At 51.0% G+C, this 25255-nt stretch overlaps 1 protein-coding gene and 1 non-coding gene across 3 annotated transcripts; both read right to left on the bottom strand.

The window, feature by feature from the left end:
• Window positions 1–2438: 2438 nt before the first annotated feature.
• On the bottom strand, window positions 2439–23779 carry COPZ1 (COPI coat complex subunit zeta 1). 2 transcript variants are annotated; one of them, XM_002711133.5, is made up of 9 exons: window positions 23663–23779; window positions 10409–10477; window positions 9173–9254; window positions 8532–8623; window positions 7134–7189; window positions 5894–5971; window positions 5691–5742; window positions 4477–4515; window positions 2439–3748 (listed from the first exon to the last, which is right to left on the bottom strand). In XM_002711133.5, exons 1-9 carry the CDS (start codon window positions 23678–23680, stop codon window positions 3701–3703), a joined length of 534 nt encoding a protein of 177 aa, XP_002711179.1. In that variant the 5' UTR covers window positions 23681–23779; the 3' UTR covers window positions 2439–3700. The 2 variants fall into 2 exon arrangements, with proteins under 2 accessions (XP_002711179.1, XP_069908441.1); XM_070052340.1 differs by lacking the exon at window positions 4477–4515 and having other exon boundaries at window positions 2439–3768; window positions 5668–5742.
• Window positions 13710–13770, bottom strand: MIR148B (microRNA mir-148b). The gene has a single exon (NR_162544.1). It is a non-coding gene; the product is annotated as a microRNA mir-148b (primary transcript).
• Window positions 23780–25255: the final 1476 nt, after the last annotated feature.

Genomic DNA, 25255 nt, shown 5'->3' with positions numbered 1-25255 from the left:
AGGTGCCCTCTGGGTGCGTGTCTTGGGTCAGTCCAAAGGGCAGCAGCTGAGGGTGTAAGAAAAACGGTGCAGAACAGAGAGGAGGCAGAATACAAACTCACAGCCAGACTGAATTTATTCAAAGAAAATAAACTAGCAAAGGTCGACCAACTGCCCGTGTACAAACGGACTGAACACGTGGCAGAGGGCCCAGACCCCAGGGGCTGGGCTTTTTTATATCTTAGGTGGGCTAGGGGTGAGGTGGGGGTAGTAGGCAGGGGTGAGCTTCTCCATACAGGTTTTTCAAGTTTGGCCCGCTGCCACCAGCTTCCAAACCTGAGGAAGAATGCAGGGGATGGGGTGGGAGACCAAATTGGGATTCAGGGACAAGGGATACATTCCTATTTTATCTCTCTTTTGGGCAATGAGCTGGAATGGCTGAGCTTTATGTCCTTGTTCCATCAAAGGGACATCTACCGGGTCATCTGAGATACAGATCCAGGGACAAAGTCTGGAGACCCAGCCCAGCAAAGATGTGATGGGGACCAAGGTAGTCACAATTCCAGACTCTTTCTCCTGCCTGGGAAGTTCTCAGAGCCATCTTCCTCCTCTGCAGATGATCTCGGAGTGCTGTTCCCTCCCATTAACCTCCTCCTGTCACCTCCCTTCCTCCCGCAGTGAGAATGACATCAGCTCTGGCTGCCACTGTCCTCAGCCCTGCTCTCCCATGGGTGAAGCAGAGGCCAGGCACCCTCACCCCACCCGTTCCTTCTCCAGTGCAGGGTCTGGGCTCACACAGCCCAGCACCCCCGAGTGGGGTGACTGCAGGACGTGTGGGAACAGAGGGGGCATGGGCACCAGGGGGAGGGAGAGGAGCCAGAGGAAGAGGCTGCAGCAGTAAATCACCCTGCGGGGGGGGGGGGGGGGGCTCCCTCTGCCTGAGCTCAGTGGGGTGGGGAAAGGATAGACATTTGGGCTGGGGGGGGAGAGTGGGGAATCGCCACATCTGGCAGGCAGGTGTCTGGCACTGTTCAGGCTGTAGTCACTTTCCCAGCCAAAGCAGAGGGAGAGGGGGAAGGAGAGGAGGGGCCTCCCAGGGTCCCCTGGGGAAGAGGGAAAGGCTCACAAACAGACAGGCAGAGGCCCAGGATCAGAAAGAGACAGAGGGAGACCATCAGGCCCTGCTCCCCAGTCTCTGCTCCAGTCAGCGGTAGGGGTGGCTTTACCCATAGTTGCAAAAGAAAATTGCTGGCCAGGAGACAGGTTAGGCCAGGGGCACCAGTTTCATTCTTGGTGAGAAAGCAGAAGGCCAGGGAAGGTCAAACCAAGGAAGCTAGGGAACCGGAAGCTCTGTGAGTTCCACATTTGAGAACCAGACAGAAGGCCACCATCCACATCATCACAGGACACCACCCTCTAACTCCGCAACTAAGCCTGCCCTGCTCCCCGGGGTCGGTGCTGGGTGATGGTGGTGAGGCTGGACGCTGCTCTTCACCAGCTCAAAGGTGATACCTAGCCTACATCCAACCCTCCCTGCACCCCAACTTTCAACGCAGGACTGCAGGCAGGCGTGATGCACCCAGCCGTCTTTCCTATCTGCTGAGGGATTCTGGGCACACAGTGCTGAGCTCAATCTCCAGGTTTTCAGACAAGACTGGAGGACTCCAGGTCTATCAGAAGCACTCGTTCAGCCTACTGCTTCATCCTGCAATTGTAGGCCCATTTTACGAGCAGCAGAGGTGACTGCGAAGGAGACCCTTCAAACTGCAGTGGAGAGGAGGGCTCCCCACACTCCCCCCTTCTTAAAATCCTGCAGAGGAAGGGGGAAAGAAAACCAAAGCATTCTCCTGTCGCCGCGGCAACCATAAAACCCCAGCTAAATCCATCTTGTGAGCTCACCGCCCCATTAAGATGCAGGGCCAGGCTCAGCGCCAGCCCAGCCACATTCATTTGTGCGAATAAAGGTGGGGGAGGGGGAGGGGGCAGGCTCTGCAGGGATGGGGAAATGGCGAGAAGAGGTTATTTACACCACCGTCCTGACCTTCTGCGGCAGCGCTGGCTCCGATAAATAACCCGCTGAGCGCCGCTTCAGAGCAGGAGTGGGAGGCGCAGGAAGGGAGCCCCCACGCAGGTGCGCGGCTCCGGGTTACTAATGGCTGAGGCGGGAGCAGGCAGCTGGCTTTGGGGGTGGTGGGGGAAAGAACTCGGTTCCCTGAGACTCCCACTGAGAAAATACCAGCCCCACCCTACCCCTGGCGCCAATTTCCAGGCGAGGGGACGGGGAGATGCCAAGGAGGCAAACAGCCCCGTAAATTAGGAATGGGGGGGATTGCTGGGGAGTCTCTGAGGCAGGAGGGAAGAAATATTATAAGATGGGGATGGAGGGGGGGAGAGGCTGAAGGAATAGGAGTCCCTGCCAAAAAGAGAGCAAGAGGAACAGAAACATCACACAAAGGCAGTTTGGAAAAACAAATGGGTTTTATTCCTCTCTGCACGGAGCAGGACAGAAGGTGGCTGCCTTCGGACTCCACACCCCTCTTCCACAGAGATGCCCGGCTGTCTGCACCACTCCCATGCTGGACAACTGGCAGTTGGTGGGGCAGGATGCCTACATCTCAGGAAGCTTTCTAAGACATTTTTGTGGGTAAGAAGTTTTGGGTCATGGGGAAGGGTTAGACCCAAGCTTGGAAGTTCCATCCTTGTCTCCCTGGGGAAATCCAATCCCAAAGGCAAGACCCCTCCCTCAGAGGAGGAGGGCGGGGAAGAGCCCAGACCTACTGCTCAGATCCCAAGTGGAGGCAGAGAGGGGAGGGCCAAGCAGCAGGTGCACACTCCAGGTCAAGCGGTCCAGGCTTTTGGGGAGCTCGGACTGAGACCCTAGAGGCCCAAGTCCTACGTTTCACTCCTTCCAGTTCTGCACAATTCTTCCCAAGGCTAGAATGGAGTTGGAGTTCCAGTGACTGGCTTTGCTCCAGCACACAGAGGGACAAAGCTGGCGAAGACACCATGGTCAGCAACAGGGGAGCATTTAAGGTGGCCCCAGAGGAGGACGCTCCCATGGGCAACACTACAGGCCACACGGCACTGAGGCCGTGTGCAGGATCAGGGTGGGGAATGAATTTTATAAGCCCTCTCCACTAGAATTTCAATTACGCTTTCTTCCATTCTGTGCCCTCTGAATGACTAGTCCAAGGCAGAGGGTAGTGCAGTAAACAGGAGAAAACACTGGGGCCAACCAGTGGGGTTCAGTGGCGTTTGGAGCCCCCGGACCTGCATGCACTGTAGAGGAATGCTCCCTTTCCACCCCTGCAGGACGCCCGGGCTGTGGGGTGAGGGCTGGGTAAAGGCAAAGGGAGGCAAACACTCAGCACACGCCTTCTCCCACTCGGACCTGCAGAGTATGTACAGCAAAGGGCACTGGATTGAGAGAGCACATGAGGGCAGGAGAGCAGGGTGCATCCTCTCCAGAAAGGAGGTAGAGGCGTGCCGGCCCAGCTTCCGGATCTGCAGGGGGGCTCTGCTCCCAGAACCGGGAAAGGGGTGAGAAGGAACAGGAAGTGTGCAGGGAGGCTGGGGGAGGGGAGACAACCACAACAAGATGGAGATTTAAGGATCCCTGTGATCCCGGAGATGACCCTGAGCACATCAGGTGGGGGACTGCTGAGGAGTCCAGCAGACAGGCCGAGTGTCTGAGGGCGGAGGAGCCAGGAACGCTGGTTTTTCACCGGAGGAGTGACCACTTGATCTGCTCTTTGGCTGACTGCAGCACCTGCAGAGACAAGGGCAGCACTGAGGGGGGCTGGGATCTCCGTCCCCCACTTGCCTTCCCTGTCCTTAGAAGAAGGGGGAACAGAAAATCCCCAAGGGGAGAGGAATGGAAAGAAGCTCTCTAAGGCCCTAGAGGGTTGTCAGTTTGGGAAATTCCAAAAAATTTCAAATCCACTGCGGGGATGAAGAGAGAAGAGGTATATACCTGGGAGGAAAGAAAACTGGGGGTTACTGGACACATGCTAAAAAGGGGGAGTCTCACATCCAGAGGGATTCTTGGTGAGACCCTTCCCCCACCCCCATCAGGCAGACCATCTATCTGCAGTCAAGGTAGCAGGACAGATCTGCAAAACCCGCACATTCTGGAATACACAGTTCCAGCTTAGGCCTCATTTGCATAATAAGAGAGAGAGTGTGTGTGCACACACAGACCATCTGCTTAAGGCAAGCCTCTGCTGGAGAATAAATCACAGAAAGGCATCGGGCAGGGAGGGTGTGAAGGGTGCAGAGCACGGCTGACAGCTACCACTCACAGGAAACTGGGAGAGGACTTGGGGGTAGGGTAGGGAGCATGGGCTGTAGGGTCTCAGTTCTCTGGAATGAGAGGAAGCCAAGGACGCTCTGTCTTCCATCTCTAGTCTCATTCAGACTTGGGGGTGGGGTAGAGGACTGTTCTAGCCTCTGCAGGGACCCAGTCCGTCCGGAGAGGGAGTAGGGAGAGAGTCATACCTGAGACACGGTCTGCTCCGTCAGGGGTACATCTTCGCCCTGTGGCACAGAGAGACATGTTTAGTGCGGCAGGACGCTGGGGGACAACCTGACCGGAGGCTTCCAGTGGACATGGAAGAGTGCTCCTTTCCACTGAAGCGAAGAGCTAATGCCCTGAACTTCCAGGGCCTCCTGGGGATGAGTGCAGCCATGGTTTTACTTGGCTAGGAGGGACCATGAACACGGAAGGGTCATTCCATCCATCCTCTGTTTCAAGGCAGGAAGACTTCTTAAAAAGATTTATTCCATTCCGAGTCATCAGCAGGTTATGTGATCCTCAACTCCCGCAACTTGGGGGTGGGGAACCTGATTCCCTAGTCCAAGAAGACCTTCCCTGAATATCAATATCGCCAGGGAAAGGATGAGGGGGAGCCAGGGGCAGTTTAATGGATCCTGCAAGGCCTGATGGGTAACGACAGCATGTTAATTTGAAGAAATAAACTGCTGCTGCAGCAGCCTGAGCAGGGGAAGGGGGAAGTGGGTGGGGGCCCCTCTCTCTTGCCATATAGAGACATATGTTAGAGGAGAAGATTAAACTATGCAAATGGAGCCCACGGCAGTTAAGGGAGAAGATTTCCCATTACCCGGCACTGTCGGCTCTCACTGTGTGGAGGTCAGAGCCAGGACAGCCTGTGAATGGGGAGATCTCTGCTCAGACCTCTCTCCACCCACATCTTGCTGGGGGGCTCCCTCTGCACCCACCCTTATCTCCACCGAAGGATTCAAAGCCTCCTGTGGTCAACTCAGAGGCCCCTCTCTGATACCTCTAGCGCCAAAGGGGAATGAGGTTCTGGCAGGTAAGGATGCTCCTGATACAGAGGGATCATCCTTAGTTACGTAAGTCTTTAAAAGACAAGACAAGACACTCCTCTGCCTCCAGTGACTGGATCCAGTCCCACAAACTTAATTCCTTCACAGTTTCAGAACCTAGACTATCACAGTTTCTTTTACTCCCTCGTTCATTCATTAAGTGTGTATTAACCGTCCACTTTGTGCAAAGACTGTGGGAACTGCTGGGCATCAGGAGAAATCGGTTCCTCCTGCTTCTCCTCTTTGGCACAGAAGGAAAGGGAAGGAGAAGGTTGTAGGATTCTACAGGGCAGCCCTGGACACGTTCAGCAGCTGAAGGGCGTCTGTGAGGAGCTGGGCGGCCCAGGGAAACAATTCCTGCTTACCCTTAATGCCACCCGGTGTGCCACCTGCTGGGGGTCACTCTCCAGGATCACTCTACAAAGACAAAGAAAGCTCATGGTTTGCTCCGTCTTGATGGAGCAACTTCGGGTGGGGACAGGACCTGTGGCTACTCAGCCCACTTACCCTAGCCCTCAGGACGTGACCCACCCCCTCACCCCAGAGTCAGGTGGGTCAGAGCGCTCACCCTCCATCTACAATTTCATCCACAGCCAAGAAGAGTCCCTCCATGTTCTCCAGCAGAGCTCGCTTCTCCACGTTCTTCCTGCGTCCCCAAGAGAAGAGAAAAACAAGCCTGTGTGTGAAAGGAATCCTAGGACACTGTTTCAATTCAAGATCCTAAACTAGACAAGTAAATATCTGCTCAAGCTACCTGGACACAGTAAATAAAGAACTCCAAACCCCTTCCTACTCTGATTTGCTGAGGATCAGGAAGGCCAGGAAAGAGATTCCAGTAACACAGTTTCTGAGTATTCAGGGTTGATTATCCGGAGCTATCGTCTCTTTCCTGCCTGCCACACGCTTCTCACGATGTTGCTCATAAACACTGACATTAGTGGGTGGAGAAAAGGAGTAAACAGAGCTAAAACTCAATCTGGAGGTGGCAGGAGGTGGGAGGGCTTGCGCTCAGTCTGACAAACCTCCTAAGCCTCTCTGTGCCCCTCCCTGTACCGTGCCAGTTCTGCTCAGGCCCTGAAAAGACGCCCAAAGCGGGGTGCTGGGGACTGCCAGGGTACACATCCAACAGCCTTGGATCCGGTGGTTAGTGCGCGTGACCTGTCACGTCGTCGGATTGACTCTTTCACTAGATTACCCTACACGGAGTCTATGTGTTCACCTGGCTCAGAAATAAATCACCCCCTTCCTGAGGAAACCTGAGCCACTCGCCCCGCTGATTTCGCGTGGCTGAGGGCGCCTGCTGTTCTTCTCTGGATGGTTGTCTGGACTTGGTTCACTTGGGAGCTGACGGGGAATGAAATGCAGAGCCTTGGATGTTTCCAGGAAAGGATCTTATATCTCTTGCATTGCCCCTCCATGCGGAGAGGAGAGGGCAGTGGAGGTGGGAAGGGAGGAGCGGGTAAGTGGCACATTCTTCCTGTTGTCTAGAAGGGAAAACTCAGGACTATGAGACAGACACTGGAGTGTGGCTTCCAGTCCCAGTACCGATGTCTCATTGGGGTACCTCCTTAGGCTTGCCCTTCCCTACTCTTGAGGTTCAGAATGAAACTCAGGAAAGCACCTCAAGGTGCTGAGAACTCGGGCGGTGCCGACTGGGAATTACAAGGGCAGACACAGCAATGAAGATGCTGTTCCCCCTCCCCCCATCTCCTTCCTTAATGGGAAAGCCGCTCCCGATCCCCTAGAAATCCCTGGGCCTCAAAAACAGTTACCCTCTCTCTCAGCCCGCACCAACCATGCCTGCTCACCTCAGCATCTGGCTCAGTGAATCGAAGAGGCAGTTCAGGACAGCCATGAGCATCAGCTATTGGGAGACAGACAGGCAGAAGGCTAAGAACCCTGGAAGCTGCTACATAAAAACAAAATCCTCCATTTCAGGAACCATCCAAAGACACAGGCTCTCACAAGGGCCCAAAACCTTAAGCTGGACGTGAGAGCAAAGCAGGAAGAGGATCTGTGGTTTCTCATGGACAAACTCTGCCACATGGTCCCACACTGCAAGGCCTCTTTCAGCCAGAAGTTTCCTGTAATAGCCTCTATACGTCTTCAGCAACTGTATTGGTGTGACCTGATGTCTGAGGTAGAGGATTCGTTAACCACACCATATCACAGGTCAAACAAAGGCTGCAGTTAGTGGAAAGAGAATGGGCTTTTGAGTCAGACAAACTTAAAAAAAAAAAAAAAAGTAACTTCAATCCACAGAAGCTACAAGTTCTAAACAACAAAGTACCTTACAAAGCACTTATGGCAATAAGAAGAAGTCGGGGCCAGCGCTGTGGCGTAGCAGGTAAAGCCGCCGCCTGCAGCGCCGGCATCCCATATGGGCGCCGGTTCCAGTCTCGGCTGCTCCACTTCCCATCCAGCTCTCCGCTATGGCCTGGGAAAGCAGTAGAAGATGGCCCAAATGTTTGGGCCCCTGCACCTAAAAGAAGCTCTTGGCTCCAGGCTTCAGATTGGTGCAGCTCCAGCCGTTGCAGCCAACTGGGGAGTGAACCAGTGGATGGAAGAGCTTTCACTCTGCCTCTCCTCTCTCTGTGTAACTCTGACTTTCAAATAAATAAATAAATCTTCAAAAAAAAAAAAAAAAAAAAAAAAAGAAGTCAGCAAGAGCTGGTCCTCTCAAATCTTCATTTTTGCATCAAATTACCTGGGGGCTTAGTTTTGCTCATCTACTCTCCTGCAAGTCCACAGTATCTGAGGCAAATAGCTCTTCATGCAACCAGGAAGCAGTGAGGACTACACCCGTGGTCTTCTAGGCACCCCACTCAGATTGGATGGCTCAACATGACTCAGGGCATCAGCAAACTGGCCCAAACTCAGTGAAAAAGTATGAACCCTTTACACAGCACCAGTATCCCCCAACTCTCCTCCCTCCCCTCAACCACACCCCAGAAACCCAGTTTAAAAACACTACCCAGGGAAGGGTATTCAACAACACATGGTGTCTTCTACTTCCAGGAAAACTTCCTTTCTGGGCGGAAGCACTTGCTGGGTCATTATGAGGCTGGCAGGGAGTCTCTGCCAACTGTATCGGCCCAGCCTGAAGCCAGAGACCCGGCTCTCCCAAGCTCCAAACCAGCAGCCATGTCTTGCCTGTGGCTTAGGAAGTGCAATGAGTGATACCAGAGAGGGGTGGGGAGTCTCACCTCGTTCTCATAGGAGCTGCCAATCACGTAGAAATAGAGGTCGATACTGCTTTTGTACACCACCGTCAGGCCTTCTAAGAGGGCAATCTCACCTGGAGGGAAAAAGGTGGCCTGAGAGAAGGAGCCGTAGGCCGAGGCAAGGCAGGTTAGCGTGACCTCCAAAGGCTGAAGCGGATCTGCTCTTTTTGAGGGGGTAGCAGAAGAGAAGCACAGAGGTGGAGGAGTCTAAATGTGTCTTCTCCTGTGCCCACACCCCCCTCCGCCCACTACACTTGTATATGAGACAGGATACTAGTCGATCCTTCGGAGGTGAAAATGCAGAGCGGTCACCTTTACAGACTTCCATTTACCTGCCCTAATGGATGCGGTACAATAAGCAGAGCTGCAGTTAAATTTGTCAAGTGAGGCTCATAAATCCAGGGACTAGACAGGTAGCTAACAGCCAACCTTCCAGCACGGTATTCCCGCGTGAGGTACACTCACCTCCCCATTACATTTCTGAAGAGTTTATTATATGAGGGGAGGAGAAAAAAAAAGAGAGAAAGGAGGCAGAGCCATTTTATCCTTTCTCCACAGTCCTACCGCCACCCCTTCCCACACGGCTCCCCCCCAACACAGGGAGCAGCGAGTGGATGACCTACTGTCAGTCCGATGGGTCTTGTTGAAAATGTTCTTCTCAAAGGCCTTTTGCTCCTTGGCACTGGGGTAGGTGTCGTCATAGTACTGCTCAGAGAGAAGGGACACAGGCTGGGGTCACCGGAGCAGGGAGCCCAGAATGATCAGTGACTGTGTTCTGCCCTGGGATCTTGGCTTTCTTTCCTTCAAGGCACAGGGCAAGGGAGAAACACTGACATGGAGAAGAAAGACTGCAGGAGCAGGGAGTGGGCAGTGAGTAATCAAACCTAAAACATGGAAAGGAGTTGCTATAAGCAACCTCACTTCACACTGCGAAGGCTGTCTGAGAGCGGGGGCCTGCCAGCCCTGGGAGGAGGCCCTGCTCCTGCCTGCACTCTACAAGTGCTCTCCCAAGACCACTTGCATGCAGCCCTTCCCAGGAGCTTGGCCATGTTGGGGAGCAGTGCCAGAACACTGCCTGCAGACCCTTGCCCACCATAGGAAGCCAAGGAGTGGGCAAAGGCTGTAAAAACCTCCTCAAAGAAAGGCAACTCGACCCTCCGGGCTCCCACATTGAGCTTTCTTTCCTGTAAATGGAAAGGAGCCAGAGGCAATGGAGCACATCACTGAGCCGACTCCCAGGCTCTCCCTGGCAAGGGGGCGGAGATGCAGGCTGCTAAATCGCTGTGCTCTTCAGGGGCTAATCCGTCGCAGTCAGCTGAAGACCTATGACAGGTCTGGCATTTAGTAACTGGATAACTGTTTCAAAAGGTGTCCTGCATAGTTACATCCAATTACAGGGAGGAACAGCTGGTGAATTCTAAACTAATCTCTACCTGCTGATTGATTTATGCTACGCTCGCCCAGAGTTAATACACTGGGGACCGAAGAAATTTCGACAGGAGGGGGAGAACATGGAGGGAGAGGAGAGGGGTGTCCTTCCTCCTCTCTTTCAACAGATCCAAAGTTGGAAACAGGCCGGGCAGTCAGGAGGTAACGCGCTTGGCGATGACTGCAGACATACACAGGGCTGGAATTGCTGGAATTGCAGAAGTCCCTGGAAAAACCCAAGCAGGGCGAAAAGGTAGAAGGGAAGGGGACAGGGGTGATGGACACGGGTAGGCTGCTTCTAACAGCCAGCTGCGGCTTTGTTCAGGAACCCAGGCTCCACAACTGTTCCCTGCCCTGATGCTCATGACAAAGGAGGGCACAGTCTGTAAGTCTTTGCTTTGTTCCCAAACTAATTGGAAAGAGAATCTCACCTTGGCAAAAAGTCGATCTCCATCATTGTCCAGAATCAGGATGGCTTTGACAGTATACAGGGAGGGTTCCTGAAGAGATAGGAACACACCTTCAGTCCCGACAGCCCCACCGCCACTGGCAACTCATAAACCCCCCAGTCCCTCTGGGGTTACAAGGGACACCTGACTGCCTCTGTATGCCCCCCTGCCCCAGCATGGCTACATTTCCACTGGTGAGTGGACTGAATTGAAGGAGGGGCATTTCAACACGGGCCTCCTCAGCAGCTCAGGGCAGCAGTTTCTGACTCACAGAGGGCTTCATCAAGGTGGGTCCTGCTGTTATTGCCCAACGTTATAGTACAGTTATTTTCCAAATTACTCTCCTTCCCTGGTCTCCCATGCACAGGTGGCTATGGAATGTGACCAGATTAATTAATAGGCACTGCACGGGGCCATTTGGAAACAGAGTTGAATGCCCTGGTACACTTGAAAGTTTCTGCAGTCCCAATGCAGTGGCAATGCAGAAGCATAAAACAAGCCTTCCCTAACCCACCCACGCACGGACTACAGAGAAATGAGCATTTGTGTGTGCTCGCACACACAGGCACACCGGCTCGGAGTGCACCCCAGTGAGACAGCCGTTTTCCAAAAACTCCCGTGACAGCCGATTCCTCCACGAACAACTGCCACTAAATGTACTAGGACAAAACCAACCTAAACCAGGGGGAGTTCAGAAGTAGTGAGAGAAGATCTGAAAGACACTCTGGGGCCTGGAGACAGTGAGCAGGAAAGTATTTTCTTTCACCAACAAGAACCAAACCTAAGATGCTGGCTCCCACAGGGGAACCACAGCCTCGGCCTTCCTGGTCACCGGCAAAACCTCCTGCCTCCCACTGCAAGCTTCTCATGGCACAGAAGCTGGGCTGCCTGGTGCTCTCCCTCCAGCCCTGGGACCGAGGGCACCACCTGCTTCAGGGGCAGCAGGCAGTGCTCTGCGGGTGGAAGGGCTTGCAGCCAGCGTTCCTTCATTTCCTTACCACTGAAACACATCCCTGTGCCGTGAGACCAGGCTAGTGCTCTGTCCCTGTCCCCTGGCTTGCCTTAGGGAACCCGGAGCCCACACGAGGGCCAGACGTGTTCTCTGAGCGTGTGTTTAACAAAGACCCAAGACTGAGGAGGGAAAAAAGAAATCACTGCCAAGGATGCAGAAACTACAAGCTCTACACGTGTAAACTGTTCCATGAAGCTACAAAAAGCTTACGGTTCCATGGAAACACCTGGCTTCAGGGGGGAGGGGGGAACTCCACATCGGAGTAAATGGAACCTGGTCTTCTGACGACAACAAGGCGATGGCAAATGTTAAGATTTCCCCACTTGAATTCTAGAGGACAGCTATTTTTGTGTTTTGTATATTGATTTACCCTAGGCGTCCAGGACAATGCCTGACATGTACTAAATGTTCAGTACTTGTTAAATAATTGAGAGAATAAAGGAAGTTTGAGAATAAAGTAAAAATTTTTGATGCAGTAAGCATTTAGGGGACCTCTTATAAAATTAGACTCCCACATAAGTAGATTTTCTGGTGTGCCATTTTGAGGGATATTACATTTTGGGGGATATTTATCTCTCCTCTGATAAATACTTTGAAATGCCCATCCTGTATACTTTTTTAAAATTTATTTATCTGAAAGGCAGAGTGATAGACGGGGAGAGACAGAGATCAGTCTTCCATCTGCTGGTTCATTACCCAAATGCCTGGCTAGGCCAAGCTGAAGCCAGGAACCAGGAACTCAAATTGGGTCTCTAATGTGGCTGGCAGAAACCCAAGTACTTGGGACCTCATCTGCTGCCTCCCCCGTGCGTTGGCAGGAATCTGGATTTGGAAGCAGTCAGGACTGGAACCAGGCACTCAGATACGGGATGTGGGCATTCCAAGCAGTGGCTTACCCTACGGTGCCACAAGGCCGTACAGCAGGCTCAGTTCCACAGCAGCCTGGATTCTCAATTTACCAAAAAGGAACAGCAATAATTTTTTTCCTTAATGGAAAAAATATCAAAATGGAAGGAAATTTCGAAGAAATAAGCGGGGCTGATGTTGTGACACAGTGGGTTAAGTGGAAGTTTGTGATGCCAGGATCCCATGTTGTAGTACAGGATTGAGTCCTGGCTGCTCTGCTTCTGATCCAGCTCCCTGCTAACATGCCTGGCAGAGCAGCGGATGACAGCCCAACTGGCTGGGCCCCCGTCATCCATGTGGGAGACACAGATGGAACTCCTGGCTTCAGCCTGGCCCTGATCTGGCTGCTGCAGCCGTTTGGAGAATGAACTGGGTATGGAGGATGTTGCTTTGTCTTCCAAATTAATAAGTAAATCTTTAAATAATAATAAAAAGAATAACTTTTCCTAGAGTTTTTTCCCTGGAAATCTTTGGCTGTGTCACTCTACCCACATTCAAAGCAACCTTAGAAAGCTGTCTGTTGGCTTAAACTGGGCCACTAAGTTGGCACAGGTAACTGGTTCTTGCAGCCACAGAGTCTGGCATCCCTAGAATGAACCCAAAGAAAAGCAAAGCCCCAGTGGCCCTTAGCCAGCTGGGAGAGTGAGACATCCTTTGTGACCAACAGGCTCTGAGTACGCAAGCAGCCATGCTGGCAGAAAGAGATACACATCCCTGCCTCCCTGCTGCTGCCCTTCCTCCTGCCGCTTTTCCTCGGTTTCCCAGAAGACGCCATGAAAGAAGCCCCCCAAAACAGAAACGCTGGATCTTCCTGAGAAAGATAAAAGGCAGGCTAAGGAAGGTGAGGCAGAAGACTGGATCTGACTGAAAAAGGAGAGGCTGCATTACCAAAAAGGCCGGTCACTGCCAACTTGCAAAGGAAGGACCACGCCAAGCAAAGCTGTGAAGTTAAGCGAGGGCTTAAACACTGCTTTCCTTCTCCGTCCTGCTAGAGCTGCGGCCAACAGCGTCTCCTTGACTGCTCCTGCCACCTCCTGACTGCAGCTGGTTCCACTGCAGCCTGGGGCCCCTGCCTTTCTGGAGAGCCGAAGGCCGGGACTTCCCCTCATGCCACAAAACCAGCCAGTTTAAAGGTCCCAGAAGCCATTACTGGTCATGTAATTTCATTTTAAGTTTTTGCAAAGGGCAAGTTTATAAATAACTCGTTACTGAAAAAAAAAAAAAAAAAAGGTTTCCTGGACATTAGACCAGGCGTGACCTTGTAACACATTAAATGCTGGTTGTTGAGAAAGACCCTAGAAGCTTCGGTCCACGTAAAGTCTATTCTTCCCTCCCAAAACGGGTAGCTGCTAGAAAGCTTTCGAGACAAAGTTCTGTGATGCACTGACTTTCAGAGAGCCACAGCCTGAGTGTATAACAGAACTTCACCTCAAATGCTAATGGTGCCTAGAAATGATGTATAGGCAGGCTGCTTCGTGGGAGGCTGGGTGGCTTGGATAGATTCTCATGTATGTTTTTATTGTCAAGAAAAGTAGAACGTGCTCCTCAGGACAGCTGAAACATCATCAAACAAGCAAGCAGGCGGCTGCAAGGGGGCCTTTGATCTCAACCAGGGGCTTCTGAAGCCTGGTGAAAAACATCAACAGCGTCTAGAACCTCTCCCGCCTCAGACACAGAAAGACAGGGGAAGAGTCACTCCTAGTGCTGCCCCCTGTGGGCCTTCTGGGTGGCCTGCAGCTTCCTCGGGATTCTCATTAGCAGAATTATTCAAAAGGCAGCGCTGGGTAAAAGCTCTCGAATGTCTTGAAAGTCAAACTAGTAGGCCGGCGCCGCGGCTCACTAGGCTAATCCTCCGCCTAGCGGCGCCGGCACACCGGGTTCTAGTCCCGGTTGGGGCGCCGGATTCTGTCCCGGTTGCCCCTCTTCCAGGCCAGCTCTCTGCTGTGGCCAGGGAGTGCAGTGGAGGATGGCCCAGGTGCTTGGGCCCTGCACCCCATGGGAGACCAGGAAAAGCACCTGGCTCCTGGCTCCTGCCATCGGATCAGCGCGGTGCGCCGGCCATTGGAGGGTGAACCAACAGCAAAGGAAGACCTTTCTCTCTGTCTCTCTCTCTCACTGTCCACTCTGCCTGTCAAAAAAAAAAAAAAAAAAAAAAGTCAAAGAGATGGGCTCTGAAAGAAACAGTGAATTCAGTCTGTTCACAAAGTACGCAGAACACTCTGGGGTGAAATTTTGCCACGCCACAAGAAACCTTGGGGGATCATGTTTGAAGCAGGTAGACAGGATATTTCGGAGCTATGATTAATTATTTGATTCTTTCAGTGGGAGCAAAACTAAGAAGCCTTTATGGAGTTAGAGGATATGATCTACAGAGCTGAAAGAGCACAAGAATGAGATTTCTGGAAAGTTCTTCATTCCCTACTTAAAAAGAAATCCTGAGGGCCATCCCAGCGAGGGTACCCTGGCTTGTGAATGGGTCTGCAGAAGCTGCATCAAGATGCTCTTCTCTCAATCCTATTTATAAAGTAAAACCAAGACAGTAAAAACTAGAAGGAGGAATTCCTAGACTCCACATGGCTAAGCAGGTGTTTTTTACTCCCTGACTCTGTGCCAACATTTTAAAAATTAGAGGCTCCTGTGGAGTTAAGAGCTCTAATTTGCCAGCCATAAACCCATGAACTTCAGATGGAGAAGAAAAAAAAAAAAAGTAGTAACTAAAGGCTTTGACAAGAACAGTTTCCACCGGCCAGATAAGATTCAAGCGCAGCTCAGAGAAGACTAGGAGCCATCGGTAGTACACATTCCCCAGCAGACATTAGAGCAGATATTGATTATAAGGAGGAAACAGCATGTGTCTCAGGAAGAACCGATGGCAGGAGACACCCAGAAAGACAATCTTCCTTTCCAGTAGACACAAAACACAGAGCACAGCGGCCAAGAGCTCGGACATTACAGAAGATGTCTCTGAACTCCGGGATTAGCCATTAACTCATGCTCTCCCTTTCTCCAAGATTCAGCTTCCTCATCAGAGAAATGAGAGGCTTGACCTAGATCAGTTAAGGTTAATACCTTTTTTGAGTTACAGCAGACCTCGCTGATAAGCTGATGAGATCTATGGACCTTGTTCCCTGCAAAATACACATTCTCAAATTTTTATGATTTTATGAGTTCAGAGAGTCTGGTTTAGAATTAAATGAGTTTCTCTCCTGAAGATAAAAAGATGGTATGGAGAGAGGGTGTAAGGAGGGGGAAATGGGTGATGCTTTTGTAAATCACCCCCTTTCTCTGCCATGCATCTAGGAATGGCTTCAATATGTGTGCGGGCTTCATAAATTAATAAATATAACTGAGAAAACCAACATAGCCAGCAGGGGGAGTACAGGTCAGCACCACACCCCTCTGGCTTTCAATGTCTGGATTTGGTGACGAAAATGGGCAGGACAAAGATCACCAAGCCCCACGCTCTCAGGAAAGCAACTTCTCAGCCCTTTCATTAGAACTCAGAAAGCCTGTCTGCTACAGACAGTCCCGACATCGCCAACCATCAAGGAAGTGAGAGTCAGAAACGAAGGGCACAGCAACATTATGGGGCGGTGGACAGGACAAGCAGAAACCAGAGCTGGGAGCAGCACCAGAACTTCCTGCCCAGGCCACTCGGGGAACCCAGAGCCATCATTTATCACTCAGCAAGGGAAAAAATCAAATGGGGAGAGGTTCGTTTCTGGTCACGATGTGCATCATGATTTAGTCCACTGCCTGCCCACATCTGCTCCTAAAAACGAAAAGTCTCCAAAAGTCTGAACTGGCGGCGTCTGGGTCCAGCTTTCAGTCTGTCTATGCCCCCAAATCAGACCCTGAAGCGGACGGCTCTCCTTCGCTCTGGTGTCAGTCCCTGGGAAACACTACACTCCAGAAAAGGACCTGGACAAGCGGCTGGCCGCTCTATCCAGACCCACTGGCTGCAGATGGGGATGTTTGCACTGACAATGAGAGAATGAAAAAGCCAGATAAGGAGGTGGGCTTTGCAAGCAGCATCAACGCCTTGTTTTACAACAGGGGGACTTCCAAAGAGATGGGGGCCATCAAACACAAGAAGAGGTGACACAGGCTGTGGGATCCAAGGCAGGCGGGATCCCTAGAGGGATGTGAGAGTAATGTGATGTGAGAGAAAACCTACTCTGCCCTGAAACGGGCGGCAGGATGCGGAAGGGCCCCAGCCAGCAGGGCATCAGTAATGTGGTGCCCGGACTCCGCCTCCCAGGCCACTCCCGACCACTGCCCGTGGCACCCGCCTTCCCACTTCCCAGTTAGTCCGACCACCGCAGTTGGGAGACAGACAGTGACTAAGCCGGCTCCCATGCGTTTGTGCCTTCTCTGGTTCCCCTTTCCACCACTGGCGTTCTTGCCGATATCCCAGCTCCGACCAAGTCACTTCGGTCAAGGAACGGTAGCAAGTACAGAGATGAAAAGCACCCTAAACCTGCCACTAAGTGCCCTCAGATATCTGGATAATTGCACCCACCCTCAGCCACCAGGGAAGACTGAGTTCTCAAAGGCCTGGTTATCTTCAAGTGGAGGCCCCCTCGTCCTCTTCTGACCACGTGACAGCTCCCCCAGACTTGCGAGATAATTTATACCTTGCCAGGGACCAACTCTTTCCCACCACTGTGAAGGAGAGGGAAAAAAATATATATAAATACGTCGGAAATCTATAACGAGGTCTTCTTGGAGGGCAAGACATGGGGAGAGTTAGAAGCAGCGTCAATTGCTCTTTGGGGGTTTTAGTTCAAGCCAAGGTCTGCTTCTAGCAATCAACCATTAAAACAAGCTGGCCAGAGTAACAGCACAGTTTATTCTGATCATTTAATTTGAAGTGTCAATAAATTAAACTTCAATCAATTAAACTAGGTGTGCAATAACCCAGATGGACACCCCGACACCAACATAATCACAATAAAAATTTTTATGGCTGCCAGGGACCTCACCGGGGGCAGTGCTGGCACTGCGCGCGCCCTCGCTGAGAAATATATCTCCACAGTGCAGGAAGAAGGAGATTGCTTCTCCTAACGAAATGGAGGGGCCAGGCACCAGCAAGGACGCAGCTGGGAGAGGGGCACAGGGGACTGCCAGGAACGAGATGGGAGTGCTTCGGGGGCTTAATGTAATTGATACCTTTGCCCAGAGCAGGGGGAGGGGGCATTTAGGCCAAGTACCTCTACTGTTAGTGCCAAAGGAATTTAACAAAAGCCCCATTAAGATGATTCAGGAAGCAAAGGCCATGGAGCATTATCAACCTTTAGGAGTCACTGATGTATTCTGCTCCGCTTCCTCCTCCCTGTATATGAATACCTGGTGCACTCTGGGTGGCCTGATTTTTGAATGAGGCTTAGATTTTTGGGGTTTGTCATTGTTTAGGGTAAAATATTAAGGGGAGAGAAAAGACAGAAGTTTAAGTCTGGTCTGTAAAACACTGGAAAAGTACTCAGAAGGCAAATCCAGAGAGGATTCAAAAAAATGAAACCTATGAACAAAGACCTACGGGTCCAAACTGCTAGAGTAATTCAGCTTTGAGGGGAAAAAGAGGAAGGGATAATTCATGAGCTTTAAGATTCCAGTTTGGGGCCAGCGCTATGGCACAGCAGGTTAGGCTGCCGCCTGTAGCATGGGCATTCCATATGGGCCCTGGTTCATGTCCGGGCTGCTCCACTTCCAATCCAGCTCCCAGCTGGGAGCTGTGCCTGGGATAACAGAAGATGGCCCAAGTGCTTGGGTCCCTGCACCCACATGGGAGACTTGGAAGAAGCTCCTGGCTACTGGCTTGAGCCTGGCACAGCCCTGGCTGCTGCAGCCATTTGGAGAGTGAACCAGTGTCTCTCCCTCCCTTCCTTTCTAACTGTACCTTTCAAATAAATCTTTAATTTTAAAAAAATGCAAAAAAAAAAAGATTCCAGATTATTAATGAGAATGGTGACCTGCAGACATCCCTCCACATTCACAACTCAGAAAGGGAAACCAGCTGACACGCCAGCAGAGAGGAAGCGGAGAACAAAGATGCAGGTCTGACAGCTTTACTATTAAGCACTAGGAACTGAAGGAGATGAAAGGGTCTCTTCCCTTGGAGACTTTTATAAAAAGATGAGAATGGGGGCTGATGACGTGGCATAGTAGGCTAAGCCTCTGCCTGTGGAGGTGGCATCCCATATGGGCACCCAGTTCGAGTCCCGGCTGCTCCATTTCTGATCCAGGTCTCTGCTATGCCTGGGAAAGCAGTAGAAGATGGCCCAAGTCCTTGGGCCCCTGCACCCACGTGGGAGACCTGGAAGAAACTCTTGGCTCCTGGCTTCAGATCAGTGCAGCTCTGGCCATTGTGGCCATCAGGGGAGTGAACCAGTGGATGGAAGACCCCTCTCCCTCTCTCTCTCTCTCTCTCTACCTCTAACTCTGCCTTTCAAATAAATAAATAAAAGATGAGAATGATTAGACAAGTCTGCATGAAAACTAGGTAGAGATGGATTACTCAATTCAAGACAGAAATGGGGGTGAGGTAGGATACGTTTAAGACACCACTTAGGATACCTGTGTCCTATATCAAGGTGCTTGGGTTTAAGTCCCAGCTCCACTTTCAACTCCAGCCTCCTGCTAATGTGCACCCTCAGCAGCATCAGATGATGGCGAGTACTTGGGTTCCTGCCACCCACATGGGAGACCTGGATGGAGTTCTGGGCTCCTGAGTTCAGACTGGCCCAGCCATGCTGCTAGTGAACCAGTAAATGGCAGCTATCGCTCGCTCTCTATCAGTCTGTCTCTCTCTCAAATAAACATATGTATTTTTTAAATGTGATCCTTTGTAAAGTGCCTATGTGAAGAGACCCTGTTGCTATTTCAAAGTTCCCATGTTGAAGGGCGGCTCATCTGGAACCCTTCTAGTTTACTCTTTCCTCCTCAACACCCTCCATCTGTACGCCTTGGAGAGGTGGGGACAGAAGAATACACCTTGATCGGACTTTCCCAGAGGTCTAGTCAGAGCCAGGAATAGAAACGTGAAGGGAGGAAGCCTGAGGGAACCCAGGAGTCTGTCTACCTAAGGAGTAGCTAATGCTATCTGGGTGCGGTGAACTCCAGCTCACCAGAGGTTCAAGTACTCCTCACAGTCTTCATAACGGGGACCTCAAGAGCAGAAAGAGCTGCTAAGCAGACACTGAAGGAAATGAGATACAATGAGGAAGATTCTAGAATCAAATGGAGCTGAATTTTATGGACCAACAGGTGAGGGTCATGAGAAGAAAGAAATTTGGGGAATATCACCTGATTCTCAACTAAGGTTCCTCACCTGAACCACTGAATACAGAAAATTAAAAAAAAAAAATGTATTTATGTGAAAGTTAAGAGAGAGGGAGAGACAGGGATTTCTTCCATTTGCTGGTTCACTCCCCAAATGGCCGCGATGGCCAGGGCTAGGCCAAGCTGAAGCTAAGAAACAGGAGCTTCTTCCGGGTCTCCCACGTCGCTGCAGGGGCCCAAGCACTTGGGCCATCTTCTGCTGCTTTCCTAGGCCACAGATTGGAAGTAGAGCAGCTGGGACATGAACTGGTGCCCATATGGGATGCTGGCATTTCAGGTGGCGGCTGAACCTGCTATACCACAATGCCAGCCCCTGAAACAATTTTCTTTTTTTAGGATTTATTTGAAAGGCAGAGCTACAGAGAGAGAGACAGAGACAGAGACATAAATAGAGACCTTCTATCGCTGGTTCACTCCCCAAATGGCCAGAATGGACAGGGCTGGGCCAGGCCATAGCCAGGAGCTCAGAGTTTCTTCCAGGTCTCCCACATGGGTGCCAGGGGCCCAAGCAATTGAGCCATCCTCTGCTGCTTTCCCAGGCACATTATCAGGGAGCTGGATCAGAAGTGGAGCAGCCAGATCTCAAGCCAACGCCCATATGGGATGTGAGTGTTGCAGGCAATGCCTATGCCACAGTGCTGGTCCTCCCTAAAACTATTTAAATGACTATTTTCTCACTTCTTCCATGGATGGCACAAAACTATCTCTACTGTAAATACAGAAAGTTGGTTAATTATACAGAATGAGTGCCTTAGAGTATTAGTGCTTAGTTCTCTCACAGAACTCCAGTTAAAAAGGCTAGGATGGTGGAAAGGGTTTATAAAGTCTTAATTGGGGGCCCAAAATAAATTGAAATTGTAGAGAGAAGAAAAACGTTAACATTGGAAAGAGCTCACATAGATGAAGGAAAAGGATAACTTAATACCCCAGGGACTTTGGAAACCAGCATGAGTACTGGTACCAGTTGGTACTTTGTCCCCTACAAAAGCTTTCTGTAACTGATGGTTAATATTGAAGAGGTGGGAAAACCATGATGAGAGCATCCACTTTAACCCCAGAAAGACCTGGCCTGGGAGGATGAGAACATCAAAATCTATTCCTGGTTTTGACACTGTACTTTCTTGAACAAGCTCTTTGCCCTATACCTCAGTTTCTCCTAACTCTGTGACATCGGTTCCTCATGATAAAAAATCAGTACTTTTTTTTTTTTTAAGATTTATTTATTTGAAAGGCAGAGTGACAGGAAGAGAGAGATATCTTCCATCTGCCTGTTCATTCCCCAAATGGCTGCAACAGCTAGGGTTGGGCCAGACAGAAGCCAGGAGCCAGGAACTTCATTCGGGTCTCCCATGTGGGTGCAGGGGCCCAAGGACTTGGGTCATCTTTTGCTGCTTTCCCAGGTGCATAAGCAAGGAGCTGGACTGGAAACAGTGTAGCTGGGACTTGAACCTGCACTCCAATATGGGATGTTGGCATCCTGGGCAGCACCTTAACCTGCTGGACCACAGAACCGGCCCCAGTATGGTTAATAAAGTCAAGTCTAGGGGCTGGCGCTGTGGTGCAGCGGGTAAAGCCACCGCCTGCAGTGCTTGCATCCCATTTGGGCGCCAGTTTGAGTCCCAGCTGCTCCACTTCTCATCCCAGCTGTAGCCTGGGAAAGACGTGGAAGACAGCCCAAGTCCTTGGGCCCTTGCACTTACGTGGGAGACCTGCAGGAAGTTCCTGGCTCCTGGCTTCGGATCAGCGCAGCTCCAGCTGATGTGGCCATTTGGGGAGTGAACCAGCAGATGGAAGTCTTCTATCTCTTTCCCTCTGTCTGTAACTCTATCTCTCAAATAAATAAACCGTTTTTTTTTTTTCTAAAAAAAAAAAGTTAAGTCTATGGGTACCTGACCAAATTAGCAGGAATCTGTGAATGCAGCATCTTAGGCACAGATTAAAGTGGAGGAATAAGGAAAAAGCAGGCTGAAATGAACTTCACTGAGGAATCAGAGACAGAGTGACTTTCACATGTTACTCCCCCAACTCATCACTACCCACAGATACGCTATTAACAGGTTCCCTAAACATCATCCCCTTTACCCCTTTACCTCTAAGCAGAATCCCTTCTAAACATATGTAAGGAGCAGTCTAAAAGCTTCCAAAGAAACCAATTCTGGCAGGCGCTGCGGCTCACTAGGCTAATCCTCTGCCTGCGGCGCCGGCACCCCAGGTTCTAGTCCTGGTTGGGGTGCCGGATTCTGTCCCGGTTGCTCCTCTTCCAGTTCAGCTCTCTGCTGTGGCCTGGGAAGGCAGTGAAGGATGGCCCAAGTGCTTGGGCCCTGCACCCGCATGGGAGACCAGGAGAAGCACCTGGCTCCTGGCTTTGGATAGGCAGCGCACCGGCCCCAATGTACCAGCTGTAGCAGCCACTTAGGGGGTGAACCAACGGAAAAAGGAAGACCTTTCTCTCTGTCTCTCTCTCTCTCACACTGTCTAACTCTGCCTGTAAAAAAAAAAAAAAAAAAAAAAAAGAAGAAGAAGAAGCAGAAGAAACCAATTTTCCTAGAATCTAACCTGCTGCCTGGTTAAGAAAACTCATTAACCACCTGGTACAGAAAATACTCAAAACTACTCAGATCATAAGCTTCTGACCTAGATTCGACCAACCCACACCAAGAGAATTAATTCTATCTGGGACATTTTGAAAAAAGAGAATTTAGATCTGTTACTCTCTTTTCCCTGGTGAGGACCTGGACATGTATGTGTTCACCAGCTCTGAAGGAAAAGAGAAAGCTTCTTTGGAAAGAGGTGTGGAGTGTGACTCCATGCAAGAAGCAGGCCGGCAGCTGAACTCCTACATCTGTACACACACGCACCTTCCAGCTTAAGAGACAGGGCACTTCTGAAAAAGATGCTCTGGTCCAGCTCTAAAGAAAAGGTATAGACATTCAGTCTGAACACACAAAAAGGATCATATGGGAGGCCAGCGCTGTGGCGCAGCGGGTTAAAGCCCTGGCCTGAAGCGCCGGCATCCCATACGGGCGCCGGTTCTAGTACCGGCGGCTTCTCTTCCGATCCAGCTCTCTGCTGTGGCCTGGGAGAGCAGTAGAAGATGGACCAGGTCCTTGGGCCCCTGCACCCACATGGGAGACCTGGAAGAAGCTCCTGGCTCCTGATCAACACAGCTACAGCCGTTGCGGCCACCTGGGGAGTGAACCATCGGATGGAAGACCTCTCCCTCTCTCTGTAACTCTGTCAAATAAATAAAATAAATCTTTTTTTAAAGGATTATATGGACAAGCACGCTAATATACTCCTTTGGCCACAACTTTCATATAACAGGAAAGGTAGAAATAAGCCACCTTAGATTCCACAATAAGAACTTCTAAAGTCTAAAGGGGGGGGGGGGCAGAATAAAGAGTGTGAAAAAATATTCCATAGTGCATGCTAGCGCTATCAGGAATTCCAGAACTTCGATGGAATACTGATTCTTTATCCTGACAGACCTATATCATAGCGGCTACCAGGCGACGAAAGTAAAGAGAAAACGGTTTTCTTAAAGAAATCCAACAAGGAATTATCAACGGGAAGTCAAACTCTAAAATCCACCAGGAGCGATCTGTGACAGCAAAACACCTGTACTAGAACTTGGGGCGAATTTGGAGGTTTGGGGAAATTCAAATCGGGCCGTCATCCACAATGCCAGGAATCAGAGTACCCCAAAACAGCATCCCTGCGGTCCGATGCATCCTACGGAAGTCGTGCGCTCCCTTCAACTTTGCACAGACTCGGAGCCCTCACCCCGCAGGGCTTCCTACTCGAACCCGAGGCGTTGGCTCCTGTACTAGGCCACACACGTATCTCTGGGGCCAGCAGAACCTTCGGCCCCGAGGACTACCCGGAACTCCCCTGTCTCCCCCTCCCGGTTTGGCCGGAACCCTGACTCCCGACCCCTCTGCACACTGCATTAGCTCCGCAGCCCCTCCGGATCCTACCAAAATCAGCGCCTCCATCTTGCCCCGCAGCTGGTGCCGACGTGGAGTCGCACAAGCGACGCCGCCGCTGATTGGCCATAGATCTTACTGAAACCCCACCTACAGTGACGGTCATTGGTTAAGAATAAGCCGGCCTTTGAGATATTGACCAATGAATGTCTTAGTTTGCTTAGCGGAAGGAAGGTGTCCATCCAAAAGGCGCAGGTATTTGATTGTCAGCTTGACTACTCAATAAAATGCCAAAACCTCACGACAGAGTGGGGCGGGGAGGACCCGCGGGGCGGGATTGTTTCCATGGGGAACAGAGGAAGCTATTGCTGATTTTCAATTGGTGGGGATGGGGACACGTGATACTGTGACCGGACTAGTCCGCACTCCCTTTAGAGGGCGCTGTGCCCCCTTGGCCTTTAACAGCGGCCTCTGCCTGCCGGAATCCCACCCCAATTCTGTTCCCAGCGCCACCGTAGCCGTGGCGAACAGAGCTACCTCTAGCCTCAGGCTCCTTCGTTTTTTTTTTTTAAGCAACCACACTGAGAGATGTCCAAAGGACACTAGGAACTGATTGCCACAGCAACAGTCTCCCCCAGGGTTTTTGTTTGTTTTTGCTTTGTTCTGTTTTTAAGATTTATTTATTTACTTTAGAGGTCGAGTTACAGAGAGGGAGAGACAGAGAGAAAGGTCTTCCATCTGCTGGTTCACTCCCCAAATAGCTGCAGTGGCCAGAGCTGGGCCGATCTGAAGCCAGGAGCCAGGACCTTCTTCCGGGTCTCCCAAGTGGGTGCAGGGGTCCAAGGACTTGGTCCATCTTCTGCTGCTTTCCCAGGCGGTAGCAGAGAGCTGGATCGGAAGAGAAGCAGCCGGGACTAGCACCATAAGTGGATGCCTAACCTATATAGCCCACACTGGCTCCCCTCCCCTAGGTGTTGTGTCTCCTGCGGGCCCAAAGATGGCTGAGAAGCCAGAAAGTCTCTAAAAGCAGATTTTCTTGGGCTCAACCTGAAGCCGGATGTTGGAGCATTGGAGAGCAGAGAGGAGAGAGTAGGGGAGCAAAGGGGTAGAAGGATCAGAATGAGGGGGCACAGGGAGTAGGGTGTGCGGTTTTTCCCGTAGGGACAAGCATTGCAAAATGAGAAAAGAGAAGTTTGCTGAACGCAGGGATTTCACAATAGGAAAGGGTTTTAATGAAGTCTGGCTCTCCCTTCCCTCTGTTCCCTGGTTCACAACCTCTCCCAGGTCAAGGACATCTATTACTTTAAAAATCACCCCCACCTCTGACATCTGCAACTTCCCAGCTCCCCAAGGAGAGAGTCTAAACTTCCCCTTGCTGAGGGGTTCTAATAGTTTCAGAGTAGAGTCAGAAAAAAAAAAAAAAAAGAATAAGATGATCCAGAATGAACTACAGAGCTAATATTACCACGAAGGAAAGTAAAATGATTTTCTGGTGAAGTCCCAAGTGACGGCCTCATCTGTGGCAGAGGTGGGGGCCTGTGCCTTATGCCTGATGGGGAGTCGTCCGTACGTGTCGCACTGTGCTCAGCTTCATATGCAGTGGGGCAACTGTGGCCTGGCAGCTTAACGACGATGCTAACAGCA

Source organism: Oryctolagus cuniculus, chromosome 11 (genome assembly GCF_964237555.1).
Source record: "Oryctolagus cuniculus chromosome 11, mOryCun1.1, whole genome shotgun sequence".
Classification (NCBI taxonomy): Eukaryota; Metazoa; Chordata; class Mammalia; order Lagomorpha; family Leporidae; genus Oryctolagus; species Oryctolagus cuniculus.
This window is presented reverse-complemented; position numbering and strand designations above follow the sequence as displayed.